The sequence below is a fragment of the Dreissena polymorpha genome, chromosome 7 (assembly GCF_020536995.1).
Source record: "Dreissena polymorpha isolate Duluth1 chromosome 7, UMN_Dpol_1.0, whole genome shotgun sequence".
Taxonomy (NCBI): Eukaryota; Metazoa; Mollusca; class Bivalvia; order Myida; family Dreissenidae; genus Dreissena; species Dreissena polymorpha.
The window spans coordinates 110,473,660-110,493,260 of record NC_068361.1 but is presented as its reverse complement, the minus strand read 5'-3'; the positions used below and the strand labels follow the sequence as shown (position 1 = coordinate 110,493,260).

Below are 19,601 nucleotides of genomic sequence, written 5' to 3'. Positions count from 1 at the left end.
AATGCAGCAGATTCTAAAATAAGTATATAATGTGTTTCATCTGCTTTAATTTAGCACAGATGCGATAATTTCTTTTAGTGGTCCATTTACTGACGACACATCCACTTATTTCAATGAAATATAAATAATCGCTGGTCTATCCGAAAAAGTGTGAGGCATGCACAACGTTCGTACCGGTTCATATCACATCAAAGCACATAAATCTGTATTTCAAATGTGCACTCTACTTTGCTTTGTTTTAAATAGTGGAGTGCAGTCTTTTGTAGATAAATTTGTATTTGAACTTATCTGTTGTATATTGTTTCAGTTTCTGTGAACACTTGCTTACCGATTTATGTCAATTAAGTCACAGTTTAATTCTCGAAAATCGAGATCATAAAAGTACCATTCCTGAAGATAATTAGTTTTATTGACGATACATACGAGTGATGATCTAGAAAAACGCATAAAACACAGACATTGTTGTAAAAACGTACATTTTATATTGCAGATACACATTTAATGTGAACAGAGAGCGAAGAATATTCTGTACTATTGTATATATCATTCTTTATAACAGTCCGCATATTCTTCGAACAACACTTTTAGCATAAACCCATCAACGCTGACCCGGCTTAAGTCAACTGAAATGAAAGACGTCGACGACGTCAAATGATGTCATTCCTAACATTTGTTCATGAAACCAAAGCCTGGTTATATCTTTGGTCAAGATACTCGACTCAAGATACTCGACACGAATTCGTCGCTTCCGGCTTTACTCGTCGTAAGAACGCGCGGTAATTATCTACCCGCCTCTCACTCTCATAATTATCATAATCACTGATTGTTTGTGATTATTAATTTAGTTGTTATCAAAAAGAAATCAAAAACAGTAGTTATGCCATTTTGAGTTTGATTTGTGTTAACCGTTAAACTCATCTTGTAAATTATAGATACCGGTACATATTCACACAGACAGAAACACGTGTTTTGAAAATTCCTATCAATCTTATTGACTACTGCCAGTGCATTTAATAGAAATGTTAAGAAAATAATATTAGACAAAGTCATATTAACCGCGTCATGCGAAAATGACTCTTATGTCATATTCGCAAGGAGTAGCTTCAGACAAGCCTGCGCATCCGCTCAGTCTGAGTGAGTGCAATGTGTCCGCTTCTTCGAAAGAGGCATTCAATTAATATTACCTCGAATAACAATAAAATTAAAATGATACACACAAGTAAACTTAACTACCAAGAATAGCATACTGCATTCAAAGGGAGATAATAGCAACGAATCATATATTCAATATGAAGAGTTGCCCCACTTGGTACATAAGTTATTACTTGAATGTTAACAAAGGATTTACGATGATTTGATCTGGTGACCTTATTTTTGAATTCTAGTGACTTAGACATAGCTCAACTTATATATAGTCAAGAGATAATCATTCTGACCAAGTTTCTTCAAGATTGAGTCAAAATTGTTTCCCATATAGTGGTAACAAGTTTTTTGGGAAAATTTAACAAGGTGGTCTAGTTGTTAGACGCACGTAACACAGATTCGACCGCGGTCTAGATATCGTCCAAATTCATTAAGAATTGTGGCCTCTAGAGTGGTAACGTGCTAAAGGTTGACGACGACGCCCCCAACCCCCGCACACCGCACAAAGACGGACGTCGTACATAGGGTTATCACAATTGCGAAGCTTGAAATCTTCGTGTCCAGGTGATCTTACATGTGTGTTTGTGTGTGTTATTCTACATGTTTTAAATATATTGTCATTTTATTTTTATTTTATTCGCTGTCAAAATAAACAAGAATAAAATCTATAATAACGAATATATGCCATTGTCATACACAATAATAAGTATGGCGAGTGCTTTAAATATACGATTAAAAGTTCCTGTAAATATATGTCAAGATATCGAATTTCCTAATCCACATAAGGCGTTAGAACTAGGCGTTGTGTGTGTTTGTTTCTTTGTTTGGATTTTTATTAGCCTGAAGAACTGAGACACGGACGCATCGACGTACTGACCAAGACTTCGTTTGAGTTATTGTTTAAAGTTCAAAACTGCAACTTCAAATATTTTATTCGAAATTGCCAAAATAATGTTTAAATTGTTGATTTTGTGTACTGTTTTTATAATACATTACAATACCCTAAGTGCATATTTATCGCAAAACAGTATAGGAGGTTTTGGGGATTCCGATAATGACGTCACGTTTGCGCATGCTCAAATTTTGGCCGTCAAAACTGCGGCCATTCTGCTATTGTTTGCATTGATAAAGCGTTTCGTGATAAGGTTACAAACATATTCGCGACCCTTTTGAAGAACAAAAAATACTCAGAAATTGAAATTCTTTCAGATTAAATTGAATCCAATGAACGAACACAAATAAGGACGAAAACAAACAACAAATTGATTGATTTTATGTAATCAACATATAGAAACTGATTTGAACCAATTTGTCTGTAAAAACTTACCTTGTAACAGATTTACTAAATCCTCTTGATAAATGTTAATGTTTTTTATTTAATTGTTCACACCAATTTTGACACTCTTTGTTTCAGCATTTTAACACAGTGTTTAATTGCCCATTTCTTTATCACAAAATAATTATCTCGATATGATCGGATACTGTCCAGACAATTACTAAGAAAACAGGGACCTATACTTGTATGACTCTGTATGGGGTCTCTGCATAAACCACATGTGTCTGGTCATTAAACACAATTTATGATACCTCCATGTCATCTCTCGACATAGTAAGTAAAAAACTTGGTGTACGGAAAAAAAAACCCTCCGGAAGAAACCCCCTTCGCTAAAAACGGCAGGGCGGAAGAAACCCCCTTTCATAGTTTGCATACGCGGAAGAAACCCCCTCGCTAGTTTTGCATAGGCGGAAGAAACCCCCTCGCTAGTTTTGCATAGGCGGAAGAAACCCCCTTCCATAGCGGAACAAACCCCCTTCCAGACGATTTAGTTACATTCAAACGCACGGTAATTGTTTACAGAAATTCACTTTCATTTTCAGAAAGTTCCCGGGAAGCATGATTGCATGATTCATTTTTTTTTAAAGACGAATTCTTCGGTTATTGAAGGAAAATATGTACCAAATATCTTCGTCACTATCAGCTCAGGGCGCTAATTTTGGGTTTTTGTTATTTTTATCAATCTAGTACAAGCTAACGCATATAAAATGGTATAATCTCACTGAAACGAGTGCAAGACAAATTCACACGAGCATCTCATCATTAACAACTTGTGAACATACGGCCGATACACCTCTTTACTCAGCACATAACAGTTTGGAAAAAGATTTTCGCACCTTCATTTAATTATATAAAAGGTCCTTTAATGTACCGGCTATTGTAGATAATGATGAGAAGTTGTGTCATGATCGGCGCCATTGCGGCTCGTGTGAAGTTATGAACAGTTTTGTTTAATTACATTAGCACTTCCGAATGTAAATGTTACCGCAACGTTAAAATATTTGTGCAGTGTAAATTCTATTTTGAGTTGACTCTGTTTCTCAATAAAAAGGGCGCGAAAATTATGCAGCATAGAAAGCGTGGGTGTATTGAGCGTTGTAACAAGCACACAACTAGTCAGGGTATTGATGCATGTTCGAAGGGAATATTTCATTAAGTCTATAAATAGTCACTTATGCCGAAATTTATTTGATACAAGAGAAAAAATGGCAAGGTTTGTGTTAAAGAAATTATTGAGAGCTTTTATCGTTAATAGTCGGGATTTTACTACCTCTGCGGGAAAGACTTAACACTTAGGAAGGGGGTTTATTCCGCCTCTCTGAAAACACGAAGGGGGTTTATTCCGCCTGTCTGAAAACTCGAAGGGGGTTTGTTCCGCCTATGCAAAACTTATGAGGGGGTTTCTTCCGCGTATGCAAAATGTGAAAGGGGGTTTCTTCCGCTATGCCGTTTTTAGGGAAGGGGGTTTCTTCCGAAGGGGGTTTATTCCGGTAATCAAAAAACTTAACAGTTGCTTTAATAAAATATTTGAACATATTTAAAAATAGACATTTGTAAGATATGGATTAACAGCTAGGAACTATTAAGTATATATATTTGCCAGTTTAAACATAATAATAAAGTGTTTAATAACTATACATTTAAAATATTGTACACATTTACTGCTACACAATTAACGTATTTAACGGGTACCTGCAAATGTAAACTCTGCTATAATGTGTAAAGATCCTGCTTTCCTGCAGTGTTTGAAACATCATCATGAAAACGAGCAATCGCGTTTGGTCATTATAGGGATATAAAATACTTGCGTTAAATAAATTAAATGTGTAGATTAATGGTATCATAAAATGCTAGATTTGTATCGCTCATTATCACTACAGACGAGTTTTCAATATACGTGTACATGCAAAGACAGTTCAATTTGCAAAATATGCAGGTGTTTTTTCAATTTGAATGCTTAAATTTATTAATATTTTCATTCAATGTTAACGAAACGAAAATTCATTCAATGTAAAAGAAAATTAAAAATGTATTTCAAGATTGAAAAGTATTGAGCTATTTTAGGGCTTTGTTTTATAACTGATTCAATGCACCCCTTACACTAAATTTCAATCGTTGATGAAAAATAACACTATCGCATCCACACCACTTATAATAATATTCAAATTATTATATGTTTTATTATTTTTGAAATATCATTTATTAAATTCTTATTTTAAAAAAGAATACGAGTATTTATAGTTTTGTTTTGTGAAATTATAAGTATTTAGTCTTCCGACGACCTTTACTCTGATACAATGTCACGGTGCCTATACCACGTGACTTTTTAAGATCTCTGTGGGGAGTAAAATATCAACAAAAGCGCGACGAAGGTAAGATTTTTAAGGATAACTTTTTTAATATGTCACCACTTTTAATGGGATAAAGTGGAGAGCCCGCTCATTCATGATAGTTTTCTATAGGTATCATGATTTTATAAAACAAATAAGTATTTTTTCAGTAAAGTGCAACCGCGCGTTTGAACGGTTAGAAAAGGGTAGGATCAGTGTGGGGACATTATTTATTTTTTACACAAAAACATCACCTCTGGTGAAATTAAGAAATAAATTTTATGGGCGGAGCTTACACTATATCATTTTCCATCCATTTTCAGGTTTCTGTTATTTATTTACGAAACAAAATTCAAGAAAACTATTCTTACAGTAATATGATCTGTGTGGTATACGTTTTTCAACGGATCTGTGTGGTATACTGTTTTTAAGTTTTTCAGTTGTATTTAGTTGTTTAAAAAAATGCTTGTCAACAATGTATTTGAAACTGGATTTTTAAATGCGCTAGCATGTAAAACACATATATTGCTGCAAATTTGTTAAGCTTTATAACATCCAACTGGCCACAACTCATAAACAGAGGGTTTAATATACAAAAATGTTCGTCAGGGTCTGTAGATTTCAGAACAAGATGTCGTTTTTCTGGAAAGTGCTGGAGGGCTTAGAAATCCAAGATGGCGTCCAAGATGGCCGCCGTTTTATGATTCAATTACTAATAAAGATGAATTGAATATGTTTATTGAAAATCTATATGTACTACCTTTAATATCTGATAGAAGTAATCCATTGATATAGGGCGGCTTCTACCAAACAGATCACCAAGGTCACCAAAGGTCAAGGTCATTTCATGGTCAAAATGGAAAAATAAACGAAAATTTGAGTATTGACATATCATTTTCTTTTTTAATTCAAATGCTTTACATTTGCTGTGATAACTAACCTCTTTATTATATAGCAACATTTACAAGCTTCATTTTAAACAAAAGTAAATGCCTAAAATTGTGTTGATAACCATGGTAACCAAGACTACATACGCTATGTGGCCATTTTCCTGGTTTGTGGAAAGTCATTTGGCATTATAACCATCAAGTTTAATAAGTTTGCTTCTAATCGTTAATAAATACTTTAAGACTTATCAAGGCAAATGTAAAGAACAGCTATGCAGTGTTCCATGTATCATATTTATTCAACAATCAAATCTAACCAGGTATAAGTGCTTGATACAGACTCATAAACGTTATTTACAAATGTTATAAATTATGAGGTTTTACATTGTATTTACTAATAGAAATGATGCAAATTACAAAATATGTTTTCAAGTTACAAACACTGAAAAACAACTCCTGTAAACCAGGAAGTGACTGACTGTCAAACGTCCTACTTGTTGCTTTCGGAAGTCGTGGAATCCTCGTTGACTCGGCTGGCGCACTGCTGACCAACATGCTTGTCATCGCATGAGTCGTCCTTTAACCATCAACTGTTCGCTCATTCAGATTCCAGTTATCAGCAACTGCCACTACAAGCTTCCCCCTTTGGTCTCTAGGTAGTATATTGTCTGGTACAATGCCACCAGAGTCTGTTATTTTGTGTGATGCAATGTTCTGTTGGGCTGCTAATGTCAAGAATAACCGAAGATCTGGATATGAGATGGAATAAACAAGAGAGTACATATCTTCAATCAGATGGCGGCTGCCAAACTCGTTGTTGAGTTGTATCTGTAAGCCCAGGTGTTTAGGGGATGGGTTTTACGTGACAACTGTAGTTAGGTCACAAGCAACAGCTAGACATCTTGTAATGGTCTTCTCAGAAGCTTCCTTGTAGCATTTTTGTCATGTAACCAACACACTGCCTTGTAGAGAAGAGGCTCCACAAACTGCTTCTGATCTGACAATTTGATTTTTTCTGGAGCGTAAAAGAAATCATCAAATTTAGGTTTATTCTCTATAATTCGTCTTCTCAAAATACCTATCGCCTTATGAACTACAGCTTCATCTGTGTCGTCCTCTGACTCTGGTCGTATGAACACTCATTGTCATCTTGAATGACCTGTTCCATCTCCTTTGACTTTCTAACAGCATCATTAATAGTCAAACTAGACGAACAAACTAGGTCAGGCTTTTCATGCTGATGAATAAAGGATACCTCTGGCCATAATTTTTCAAACAACTTTTTCAAATTGGAACTTTCATAAGAGTTTGCATCATTTGAACATTCTTCTGATTCAGCAATTTCAACAAAACGTTTTTTTTTAATGTAGGAAAGAAGAACATCTTTTTATCAACAACAATAGAATGCTCAAATTCATTTTTAATTATCTCGTCAATCATTGTGTATGAAATTGTTTGGTCTTATTGGGTGTCAGCCCGGAAAATGCATAAGTATTACACTAGTAGTATTTAGTCAAACAACCTTTTTTCTATGATATCGAGCCTCAATGGCTACAAGATAACCATTTGGAACACTTGCCAATCTGTCAATAATGGCTACATCATTTATTGCAGTAGCAATATCTTACACTTTGCGATATATAGAGTTAGAGTCTGAATATAAGAGGTTTCAACTAGGCCAAACAAAACAAAATGTGTGTTTCGGGTAACCCGACCCTACCTACGATTTTGGTCCCGACCCTACTTTTTTTCGTCTTGTAAAAAAAAAGATCTCTGAAAAAAATAGTGCCCGGAAATAACCGCGCATTTGCCACTACCGCTATCGTTATCAATCATCCGATTTTACGCCCGGCAATTATCGATTGCACACTATAATCCAGCGTAGAATTTCATAAATGTCCAAGGATACGCATAGTATTGACGATTTTGACAGACACGCTCCATTATCCGTAAAGAGTCGCGTTCGCACATTTTAATCCCTTTTGTTGAAACATCGCTGTCTACACAATAGGTCAGTAGAACCGCTAAGCGTGTTTTTTAATGGACCGGAACTTATTTCATACTCGACCTCAAAATCATTAGAACTAATGTTCTGAGCAAGTTTAATGATCATTGGACAAAATGATATGTGTTTTTAAGTGTTTACATGGTTTCCCAGACGCAAAAGAAGAAAATCCAGACCGGAATCATTTACAAACTCAGCCGAGATATCATTAAAAAATGTTCTTATTGAAATTATTAATGATTGTCTTTTAGCGCGTCCACAATATATCACTATAGCCTCGAACAACTGCCTCACCTCCTTGTTTCACTATAGCCACATAAGAAAACTGCCCTACCCAACAGCGGCCATGTTTTTAAAAGGACAAGGGCCATTTTCAAACTATGCTGATATATCATTTGAAAAAAAGGTTCTATGCAAGTCTCATAATGATTGTGCAAAACATCTTCTAGAGTGTCACAAGGTTTGACTATACCCATGTTAAAACAGCTGCTACCCCCTCCCGCAGACAGCCATGTTTTTAACGAACAAAAATCGTTTGCAAACACTCTTCTGATATATCATAAAAACACATGTTCTGGGTACGCTTCATGAAGATTGTGTAACACATGTTTCTTCTAGAGTTTTCACAAGCCCTTTTTTTAAATCTGACCTAGTGACGTTGTCCGAAATATCATTGCGACAAATGTGCTGAAAAATTTCGTGAAAATTGAGCAATCCATGTGTGCTCTGAAGTGTTAATATGGTACATGATAACGAACAGACGACGCACACAATATTGTCACAAAAGGTCTTCGTGAGCAATGTGTACTCAGATAAGATAAAATCATTGTGCACACATCAGCAGTGAAAACAAACAGCTTGGCGAAGAAATCAGAACATGCTATCAGTAGAAATCACTTGATGGGGATAATTGTCTTTACATTTGTGCATAGTTATGATTTCCCACACTTAATGATAATATCCTTGTTTTTGGAGAGCTTTTCAAACAAACTTCTCACAGGAGGCCAAATTGTTTTACCGCCGAGGATTAGTTTTATGACTTTTATCACATTTTTTTTCTCTGACTCAGGAATTAATTTCAAGCAAGGATGTATTTGGACACAACTTAAAATATAAGTCGGGTGAAATTACAGCAACATTTGCCGAACAGCGCCACCGAGCAGAAGCACACTTTTGGATCTACCTTTAATCCAATTCCAAACACACTTGGAAAAAAAATGATTTAAATGAACACGTTACTGAAAAAAAACGCATTGTAATCGGTAGAATAACGAACAATTTGCTATAATTAATTGCATAGAGATAGAATTATACAAGCGATTGCGCTAGAAGCCTTAAGAGTTAATCGATTAAGTACACACGCAAAAATAAGTAAACATATATATCGCACCAAGCGCTTTTGAACAGACACATTTTTTTTCGTCAAACAAAATTCGTTTCAATGAAATAAAAGACACTTTGTTTTATAAGAACTCATTATAGTTTAGCGAGACTCTTTTTTCAAACGTTCTGTACTGTGACACTGGTATCATCGAAGTTGCAAACTGTGACCTATTTCGGCTTGAATCAGCAAGCTACGACTTATTTTAGCATGGGTTATCAAGCAGTAGAGGGCTATTAGTAAGCTATCTTCACCCTCGAATATAAACGAGTTCACTCGCATTAAGATTTACTATTCGAATACAGTATTACTATGGGGAAAGAAACACACACGACAGAATTGCAGAGTATTATGTTCATGTATATATGGCTTTTTCAGATTGAAGTCGAAGATCTGGGCAAAATTTTGCAACAATTTAATTTGTCAACCAAGTTTTACAAGCAATGCAGTTAACCGCCGTATAATAATTTTTAAACTGAGCACTGTTAGATTACAAGATAAACGCGTTGGTTTCTGTCCACTCGAACACATGTAGCTGGTAATTTGCTCCGATTAGTGCAGATTAACTGAGGACTCTCCATATCACGTATGATAAATAGGCTCTCATCTTTGTTTACTTGTCAGGATTACGGTATCCACCGACGGTTTTGATCTTAAAGTGAGTAAGAATTATCTGTAAGCATCGACTGTTTTGGAACAATATCTTGTTGAGAACATGGATGTGTAGAATCTTGCAGAAATGAACCACTTTGTAGCATCTATTGACATCAATGTCAAGCATGTTTATACTTGGAGATTAATCTCCCAATATTAGTATTGTGCCTTATTCATGATTAAATTACATGTGCTGACATATATGTATGGAGTGTCTCATTTAAAACAAATATGCAAAGTTTTAGCAAGCATAATATAATAAGTACACAGGTTATCAGTAAATTTGCAAGTAGAATTTTACAAGGTTTATTTAAAAACACGTTCAGGTTAAAAGTGGCAAAATGCATTATTTCATTTATGTTAAATTAAAGTCAATATATCTGCCCATTAAACTCTTAACAATTGTTCAATGATTTGGAATTGGGTTAAAACTAATTAAGTTTAAACTTCATGAACGTTATACGTGATGCATTTTACGTACATAAACTACAGCCATGACTTAACATACCCTCTCACCACTTTGAAACAGCAAACAAAATTGTGTCTTGAACATCATACACTTCATGTTATTGCCATATTTCAAGTTTAAAATCTATCGCTTGAGAAATATGGAAAAAAATCACTTCACAAACGGAGAAAATTGTATACCTTTGCCATAATAGGTTTACTATCAAGGCTAAATATCTCAAGAACGTGTGGATCACTGCTCATGAAAAAGTGTCTTGCACATCTTCACTTTAAAGGGGATTACATATTCCAAGTTTTGATTAAATAGCTTGACAAATGAAGTTGCTCAACAAACTTTAAAAATTTGATTCGGACAAACGAACAAACCCATCATCCGACCAACCAATCGACCGACCGCCCAACAGCGTGACTCCTACATAACTCCCTGTCAAACTTCGGTGTATAATTATGTCAATCTGTTGTTTTTTTGTTTTTTTAGCTCACCTGAGCGATAGCTCGGGGTGAGCTATTGTGATCACTCAGCGTCCGTCGTCCGTCCGTCCGTAAACAATTTGTAAACATCTTCTTCTACTAAACCATTGAGCCAATTTCAACTAAATTTCATGTGGAGCATCCCTAGGTCATGGGACAAAAGAATTGTTAATTTTTTTTGATCACATGACCAAGATGGCCGCCATGACCATATATGGTAAAAACCTTAAAAAATCTTCTTGTCAGAAACCGCTCATCAGATTTTCAAAAAATTTCACAGGGATGACCTTTGAAGGCTCCCCTGAAAAAGTTGTTCAAAGAAATTTGATTCGTCAAAAAACATGGCCGCAGGAGCTCGTTGAACTTTGCATGTTTATTCGTTTTTGCCTATTTTGTAAAAACTTTCAAAAATCTTCCACATTTTTTGTCCGATCCTTTCCAAATTTGCACAGTGTCTTTATATCAATGAGGACACGAACCCTACAAAAAATGAGCATTATTGGTCCATGAAGTACAGAATTACCTCCCCTTGAATTGAGAAAATGGTGTTTATGCAATAAAGTCCAAATTTTTCATCCAATTCTTTCCAAACTTGTTTTAATAATTAGCAATTAAAAGCCCACATATAGATCTATGAAATTGACACAAGATATGATCAACGTACCGCTTATAAGACTTTTTAATAGTGTTATTTGTGTTTGTTGTTATACATCAACCACTATTTTTTTCATAATTTTGTTTTTCTAAATGCTTTTCAGTAGATAAAAGTGGCCTAGTATACGTATACAACTAAAGCATGAAACCCGGTTGACGACGACCCCTATTGCTACATACGAGCTTGACACAAGATTGTCACTGCACAGTTTATATTTTGTCTCTAATATATATTTATATATATATATATATATATATATATATATATATATATATATATATATATATATATATATATATATATATATATATATATATGAGAAAGAAATTGTTCAAACAGTGTAAAGCATGAGTATCTTATATATGAGAAGAAATTGTTCAAACAGTGTAAAACATGAGTATCTTATACCCTAGCGCTTTCGACTATACGTCTGTATATCTGTATACACCCCTGAAGAAGATGTATAGTCGAAAGCGCTAGGGTATAAGATACTCATGTTTTACACTGTTTGAACAATTTCTTTCTCATATATATACTTATTTCTTATTGTTCTTTTATCCTCATGGGATCCAGTGTTTTTGAAAGGATATTCGTTGGTGTTTTATTATATTTCTCAACCATATATATATATATATATATAATGTAGTGATACTAATGTGAGCATGTAATATACAAAATGTTTATTATTGCTTCAAACAGTAAAATTGTGAATGTGAATCGAATTACGTGTCAATGTTTTTCTAACAGTTTGAATAACAGTTATGAAGGGGGTTTATTCCGCCTGTCTGAAAACTGTACATTTACAGTTTGTTTGAAAAATGTGATAACGTCGAGTAAAAATTAAATAGGGTAGAGTGTTTCAGATTACAAATTTAATTATGCGAATTTGAGAATTCAACAAGAAACGGAATATGGTCCAATTTCTAGGACGCGCATACTTCGGTACGATGTTTTTTTTCCGGATATTCCCATTGCAAAAGCATGTGAGCCATCGCAAAACCAGAAAAAAACATACTTACCCTACCTAATTTTTTTCAGCCGTTTCCCGAAACACTTTTTTTTTGTTTGGCCCTAGTTTTACTTTTACTTTACTTTTCAAAATGATTCTAAAGTTATCCGAATTTGACTAATTTTTAGGTTTCGTTTAGTGTGTTAGTGTGTTTGAAATCATTCTCAAATAATTGTGCAATAATTTGGATGTACGTTATTCATTAATATATCGCATCTGTGATTTGTATTATCGAATCTGTGATTCTTTTTTAATTATAACTTGATTAAAGTTTTGCGATGTTTTTTCGTTGGTTTCAGTTTTAAATACCGCTGTCACGAGCTAGTTCGATAATCATAAGCAGCCAGGGTTTCTAATACTAGGGTTTTACACGATTGCTTTACATAATTAACTGCCTGCTAAAAATTACTCTAGGTCGTGGTAATTGACAGTAAACAATGTATGCAATGTGGTTGTGTATACAATACTCCTTAATTCGAATTACGCGTTGACATTCTTCAGAGCTGCATCCATCCACAACACAGAATCGTACATATATAATCATATAATATAATATTTATTCATTTTATATTCTCTTCAAAATAATTAACGCTAAAGATAAGCATACACTTGTTACACTGAATACAACGACATAATTTATAATATGACATTATCACCAACACATGGCGAATGATTGTCAATATCTATACTATATAATAAACTAATGCAACAATATGAATTCCATATATGAAATAAAACACACAAACACACACATATATATATGTTTCTACTATGACCAGTATTTTGTTTTTAATAAACATACCGTTTACCTTAAACTTTAAATAACAACAAAATGACAAGCCAATACGTCTGGTGGATTCTGTTTTATCAGTTTGCATTCCAAATTTGATTTTAAAACATACGTATTACTCAGGAAAGAACATGCCTTTGCTTTTTGTCAACCTGCGTAATATTTGACACAATTTCTATTGCAGAATTTGTGTCAGAATTAAAATGTCCATTGTGTTCGTCTATCCGCATTCTTATTGTTGGCAACAGTTTGCTATCGTTTCGTCTCGCCCGCTCCCACCTTACTCCTAGTGTCCCCTTCTGTATAGCATTCCTGTCTCGTGAAACTGTTTCCTCTATTTTTTCTTCCCTTAACCCTTGTCCGCTCACTAGTGCCAAATAGGTGATTACTGAAATGAATTAATTTTTAAATAATAATAATAGATCTACTACTACTACTATTACTACTACTACTAGTAGTAGTAATAGTTGTAGTAGTAGTAGTAGTAGTAGTAGTAGTAGTAGTAGTGGTAGTAGTAGTAGTAGTAGTAGTAGTAGTAGTAGTAGTAGTAGTAGTAGCAGTATTAGTAGTAGTAGTAGCAGAAATAGTAGTAATAGTAGTAGTAGTAGTAGTAGTAGTAGTAGTAGTAGTAGTAGTAGTAGTAGTAGTAGTAGAAGTAGTAGTAATTGTTGTATTGAAATAATTGAAATTAATAAAAAAATATATATATTGTCGTTATTATCTCAATTTATCCGTAAATTGTAGAAACACGGATACCACACAGATCCTTCTAAACACGTATACCACACAGATCATATTACTGTTAGAATATTTTTCTTGATTTTGTTTTCATAAATATATGAAAGAAACCTGAAAAAAGAATGCAAAATGATATAGTGTAAGCTCCGCCCATAAAGTTTATTGCTTTATTTCACGAGAGGTGATGTTTCTGTGTAATAATAAAATAATATCCCCACACTGATCCTACCTGTTCTAACCGTTCAAACGCGCGGTTGCACTTTACTGAAAAAATATTCATTTGTTTTACAAAATCATGATACCTATAGAAAACTCTCATGAATGAGCGGGCTCTCCACTTTATCCCATTGAAAATGATGACATATTAAAAAAGTTATCCTTAAAAATCTTACCTTTGTCGTGCTTTTGTTGACATTTAACTCCCCACACAGATCTTAAAAAGTCACGTGGTATAGGCACCGTGAATGTAATTGGCCGCGATCAAGAAGTTGACGGCCAATCTATTTTTAGTAACGGAAAACCCCTCTTGTGACGTCACACAAAAACCTCCTATATGGCGACTACATACGTATCAATGCACACGCGATATTTTGGTACACTTTAAGCATCAGTATATCACTCAATATACCGAGTATAAAATAACCATTATAATAATGTAACGGTCTGGTATCGCGTTCAATGAATAGATATTGCTCAATATGATTATAAAATGACAGTTGTGTTCATCTGAATGTATAAAGGCATGATTGCATTGATAAAAACATACACAAACAAACGCACAAACATGCCTAAACTTTATTGAGTAGATTCTTGGACTCAGAGCCTGATCACTGGCTGACTGACGTCACAGTCACATGACCGGTGAAGGGTCACGTGACATGAGGAGACTGTCATAAACCCGGGGTAGCTCGAGTCCCTCGTCCCTGTTAAGTGATGGCCGCCGCTGTTTAATTTCGGGTTTATGACAGTCTCCTCATGTCACGTGACCCTTCACCGGTCATGTGACTGTGACGTCAGTCAGCCAGTGATCAGCTGATGAAGAAGATGTGATATCTTCGAAAATTCCAAGGTAAAAAATTCGGCTCTGAGTCCAAGAATCTACTCAATAATGCATCAACCAGAGCAGAGAAACCTCCACGAGCGTATGCCTAAACTTGAACGTCTATTGTTCATGACGTATAAAAAGTTGTTACTGAAATGTATATATAACGTCATAAATTGAAGTAGCTTTACTTTGATTAATAAAATGTATCCGTCCATTCTTTCGCCGAAATATACACACTATAATGATACTTACGTTGTATGTACCGTTTCTGAATTTTGCCCCGTGTCATTTTTTTCGGAATTCCCGGCTGGCAGAAGTGTTTTTAATTCCATACTATTTTCATGCGTCAACGCCATATCTCCGTGTATTTTTCATCAGATGTGCACGCGTATTAATGCAAGCGTTAAGTCCTGTATTCATATAACTGTCCCACTATTTGCCACATATCACTTCTAACTGAACTTTATCAGAGGCCTGTTGGTCCACGGTCGCCCAAATCATTTTGGCCAATCAGAACACTGATCTTGAATCAGGGGAGAGGATAGGCTATAGTAAGTGGTGGTGATCTCCCTTTCTGATTTGAACTTGTTTAACAAGGGTTTTCAGAGAGTTCAGAGAATTTTATTCTCGACAGTATTTTATACTGACCAAAGCTTACATACAATAAAACAGCTGTTGTTGACCAGAGACTACGTTGCAGTTTAAGAGAACCGCGTTGCGTGACATTTAATCGTTTGAAAGTGCTCGTTTAGAATTTGTAATTTGATTCCGCGACGTTACCTATTTAAAAACTGAACGTTGTTAAACTTGTTTGGAAATCCAGGTTCGGATTGTATTTGAATTCGAGCGTTTGTTTGTTGTCGTGTTGTATTTTGAGTTTTTAAACTTCCCCAGGGTTCGTGGAACGATGTCCTTTGCCGGGAAGCCTTTAAAGTTTTGTTTATTCTGTTTCAGGTGAAGAACATGTCTGGTGCAGCAGCAATCACTGCAATGTTTGTGTTCTTATAGCCGGGGATTCCAATGTAAATCGTTTGAAGTCTGCGTGTCCTCCAAATGCAAGGATTGACTTTCTGCCCGTATCTGGTGAATAATTTTTAACTGTTTATAGTTGAGTGTGAAACCCAACATGTTTCTGTGGCATGCTGCTTTATATTACCCCTTTTACTGTCTTATATAGTCGATATAAATTGCCGCCATAGTCTTTTGATGATTTTTGAGTTGGCATAATTATTTTAGCTACTGTCTTATACTGCAGTGGGGACGATTGAACTTTACCGGTACGCAACACTTAACATCAAACAGCGTACCCTAACCCTTAACACCTAACACATAACAACTTATGCAACGCCTTATTATTCTTTTATCCTATATATTTCTTTAGTATTGGGGGCTACCGCCCCCAAACCCCCGCTTTGTCGATGGTTGTAAACAACTGCGTACCGGTAAAGTTCAATCTAGCCCTGCAGTGTTTGTTGCTGCCTTTGGAAAGGTTGCTAATTTTAATATTTATTTGAAGCTTTGTGTACCAAATAATTGTTTTTATGCCCCCGGTAGGGTGGCGTATAGCAGTTGAACTGTCAGTCTGTCTGTCCGTCCGTCTGAACACTTTAATGGTCATAACTTTTTCAATATTTAACATAGCACCGTGATATTTGGCATGAATGTGCATCTCATTGAGCTGCACATTTTGAGTGGTGAAAGGTGAAGGTCAAGGTCATCCTTCAAGGTCAAATGCCTAATATGTGGCATCTGTCCATCCGTCCAAAAACTTTAACATTGGCCATAACTTTTTCACTATTGATGATAGCAATTTGATATTTGGCATGTATGTGTATCTCCTGGAGCTGAACATTTTGAGTGGTGAAAGGTGAAGGTCAAATGTCTAATATATGGCGTCTGTCCGTCCATCCGAAAATTTTAACATTGGTCATAACTTGTTCACTATTGATGATAGCAACTTGATATTTGGCATGCATGGGTATCTCCTGGAGCTGAACATTTTGAGTGATGAAAGGTCAAGGTCATTCTTCAAGGTCAAATGTCAAATATTCCGTTCGTCCGAATACTTTAACATTGGCCATAAACTTTTTAAATATTGATCATAGCAACTTGAAAATAAAATTATGCATGTGTATCTCTTGGAGCTGAATATTTTGAGTGGTAAAAGGTGAAAATCAAGGTCATTCTTCAAGGTCAAATGTCAAATATTCCGTCTGTCTGAAAATTTTAACATTGGCCATAACTTTCCAAATATTGAAGATAGCAACTTGATATTTGGCATGCATGTATATCTCATGGAGCTGCACATTTTGAGTGATGAAAGGTCAAGGTCATCCTTGATAGCAACTAGATATTTGGCATGCATGTGTATCTCATGGAGCTGCACATTTTTGAGTGGTGAAAGATCAAGGTCATCCTTCAAGGTCAAATTTTGAAATTACATGTAGATGGCTTCAAAGCGGTGCAATAGGGGGCATTGTGTTTCCAACAAACGCATCTCTTGTTTTTAAAGAAATGCTTAAAACTCCACTGATTACTGCTTTAATACCCAAAAAGATATTTTACCCTGACAGTTTCATGGTATTTACATGTACACGTCATGTATATTATTACACTGATAAAACATGTATTATGGAATCAAGGAAAATACCCTTTCTGCACCCTTTCTGCTGTAACCAAAATGGGAAAAAAGATTGCAAATCCAGAAATTTGACACAACATAGAACAAGTGAGATAAATATTAACAAAGATAAGCTTGCTTGTCTCGAACATAGCAATGATGACTATTTTACATAATATTCAATATCAAATGACAACTCAAGAAAAATTATTGCAAATGAAAACCAATTCCAAATGGAAGATCTTATTTTACTATGCAGGTGCAAAGTATGTGTCTGACCGGAAGGGCTTTAGAAAGCTGCTGCATCAAGAGCTGATGTCAGGTTGTTACGACATACTGTACCTGCATCTTGGCTCTAACGATGTTTGCTGCAAGGATAGCGATTTTTACCGGTATGTTGAACAGTAATTTTTCAGTTTTAGTTTTTATTTAAGCTATTTAGCTTAGCTTTATTGCAGCGAACGCACTATGCTCATTGAGACACTCGAGTCTGTTCCTGGGAAGAACCAGAACTTGGTGTTTATGGAGAAGATAATGAGAACCTCCTAACTCCCTATCACTAGGCGAACACCACATTCACTACACCATTATGCTTTTACATTGGCCTGTATTATTGAATGTCCACACCAACCCCCTAACTAGAAACCCTGGATCCGCCACTGAACAGCTTAGCAGCATGAATAAAAATGTGCTTGATCAACTTGGTATCATTTTCTTATTATATTTTTTTGGATTGGCATTTTAATGAAATAAAATAAGTTAGTTTCTCAAATATTTTTGTAGTTGTTTGTAACTTTTTATGCCCCCGGTAGGGTGGCACATAGAAGTTGAACTGCCTGTCAGTCAGTATGTGTGTCAGTCTGTCCGTCCGTCGGGAAAAAAAACTTCAACGTTGGCCATAACTGTTGCAATATTGAAGATAGAAACTTGATATTTGGCATGCGTGTGTACCTCATGGAGCTGAACATTTTGAGTGGTGAAAGGTCAAGGTCATCCTTCAAGGTCAAATGTCAAATATATGACATCTGTCTGTCCGAAAACTTTAACATTGGCCATAACTTTTTCAATATTGAAGATAGCAACTTGATATTTGGTGTGCACATGTATATCATGAAGCTGCACATTTTGAGTGGTGGAAGTTCAAGGTCATCCTTCAAGGTCAAAGGTAAAAAATAATAATACAACGGCGCAATAGGGGGCATTGTGTTTCTGACGAACACATCTCTTGTTAATTATTGTTTGTGATGGGAAGATAATACAATGAGCAACTAATACCATTAACTTATTATCCCTCGCCATAAGAGGAGGGATATTGTTTTGGTGTTGTCTGTCAGTCCGTCTTTCCATCTGTCCGTCCAGCACTTTTGTGTCCGGAGCCATATCTTGAAAGTGCTTTTGCGAATTTCATTGAAACTTGGTATGAGTATATATATGGATAAGAGGATGATGCACGCCAAATGGCATCGTACACCATCTGTTGATAGCACAGTTATGGCCCTTTGTTTCTTAAAAAATGCTTCTTTAGTGTCAAATATAACACTTTTGTGTCCAGAAGCATATTGGCAGGGTATATCAATTCAATGAATTTGCTTGTTATTTTTAGTTGTGTGACAGAGATCCTTGATGTTGTATTCAGTGTGTGCACTGAAATACACGTGGTGCTTTGCGAGATTCTTCCACGTGATTTTGATGTGAGAATGTTTCCCCGATGGCCACTCTCAGGGGCACAGTTGAGGAACTACTGCCAGTGGATAAGGAGCGCAAACAGCATGCTGTGGGAACTGAGTCACCATGTGCCTTCTGTGAGATACATGGACTATGAAGCAACTAAACAGGTATAGGGAAAGATCTAGAGTGAAATAGGAAGTTTCTCAGCAACTGTTGCATGGAATTTCATCATCATGAAACTTAAAATAAATATATGCATCATTATACTGCGGTGGACCAATCCCAAATTCTGTTCAGACATCCTTCTTTGCTCAAGAGATATGCCCCCTTAATTAGTGAAAATTGACTTAATAACTTTTACATGAAATATCATGAATTTTAAAATAGATGTATTACTTTGT

At 35.4% G+C, this 19,601-nt stretch overlaps 2 protein-coding genes across 7 annotated transcripts in view; one reads left to right on the top strand and one right to left on the bottom strand.

The window, feature by feature from the left end:
- Window positions 1-15,506, bottom strand: part of LOC127837356 (uncharacterized) — a 133,567-nt gene extending 118,061 nt beyond the window's left edge. For 4 of the 5 annotated variants that reach the window (XM_052364321.1, XM_052364319.1, XM_052364320.1 and 1 more), the window contains exon 1: window positions 15,165-15,506. In XM_052364321.1, coding sequence (XP_052220281.1) covers window positions 15,165-15,268 — 104 coding nt within the window. In that variant the 5' untranslated portion in view covers window positions 15,269-15,506. Of the gene's footprint in view, window positions 1-13,187; window positions 13,518-14,259; window positions 14,368-15,164 lie in introns of those variants that run through there. The other variant, XR_008029249.1, reaches the window with a different exon arrangement.
- The window catches only part of LOC127837355 (uncharacterized), a 28,266-nt gene continuing 24,043 nt past the window's right edge, over window positions 15,379-19,601 (top strand). Inside the window, exons 1-4 of one of the 2 annotated variants that reach the window (XM_052364316.1) lie at window positions 15,379-15,735; window positions 15,867-15,995; window positions 17,792-17,924; window positions 19,136-19,367. In XM_052364316.1, coding sequence (XP_052220276.1) covers window positions 17,848-17,924; window positions 19,136-19,367 — 309 coding nt within the window. In that variant the 5' untranslated portion in view covers window positions 15,379-15,735; window positions 15,867-15,995; window positions 17,792-17,847. Of the gene's footprint in view, window positions 15,996-17,791; window positions 17,925-19,135; window positions 19,368-19,601 lie in introns of both variants that reach the window. The other variant, XM_052364317.1, reaches the window with a different exon arrangement.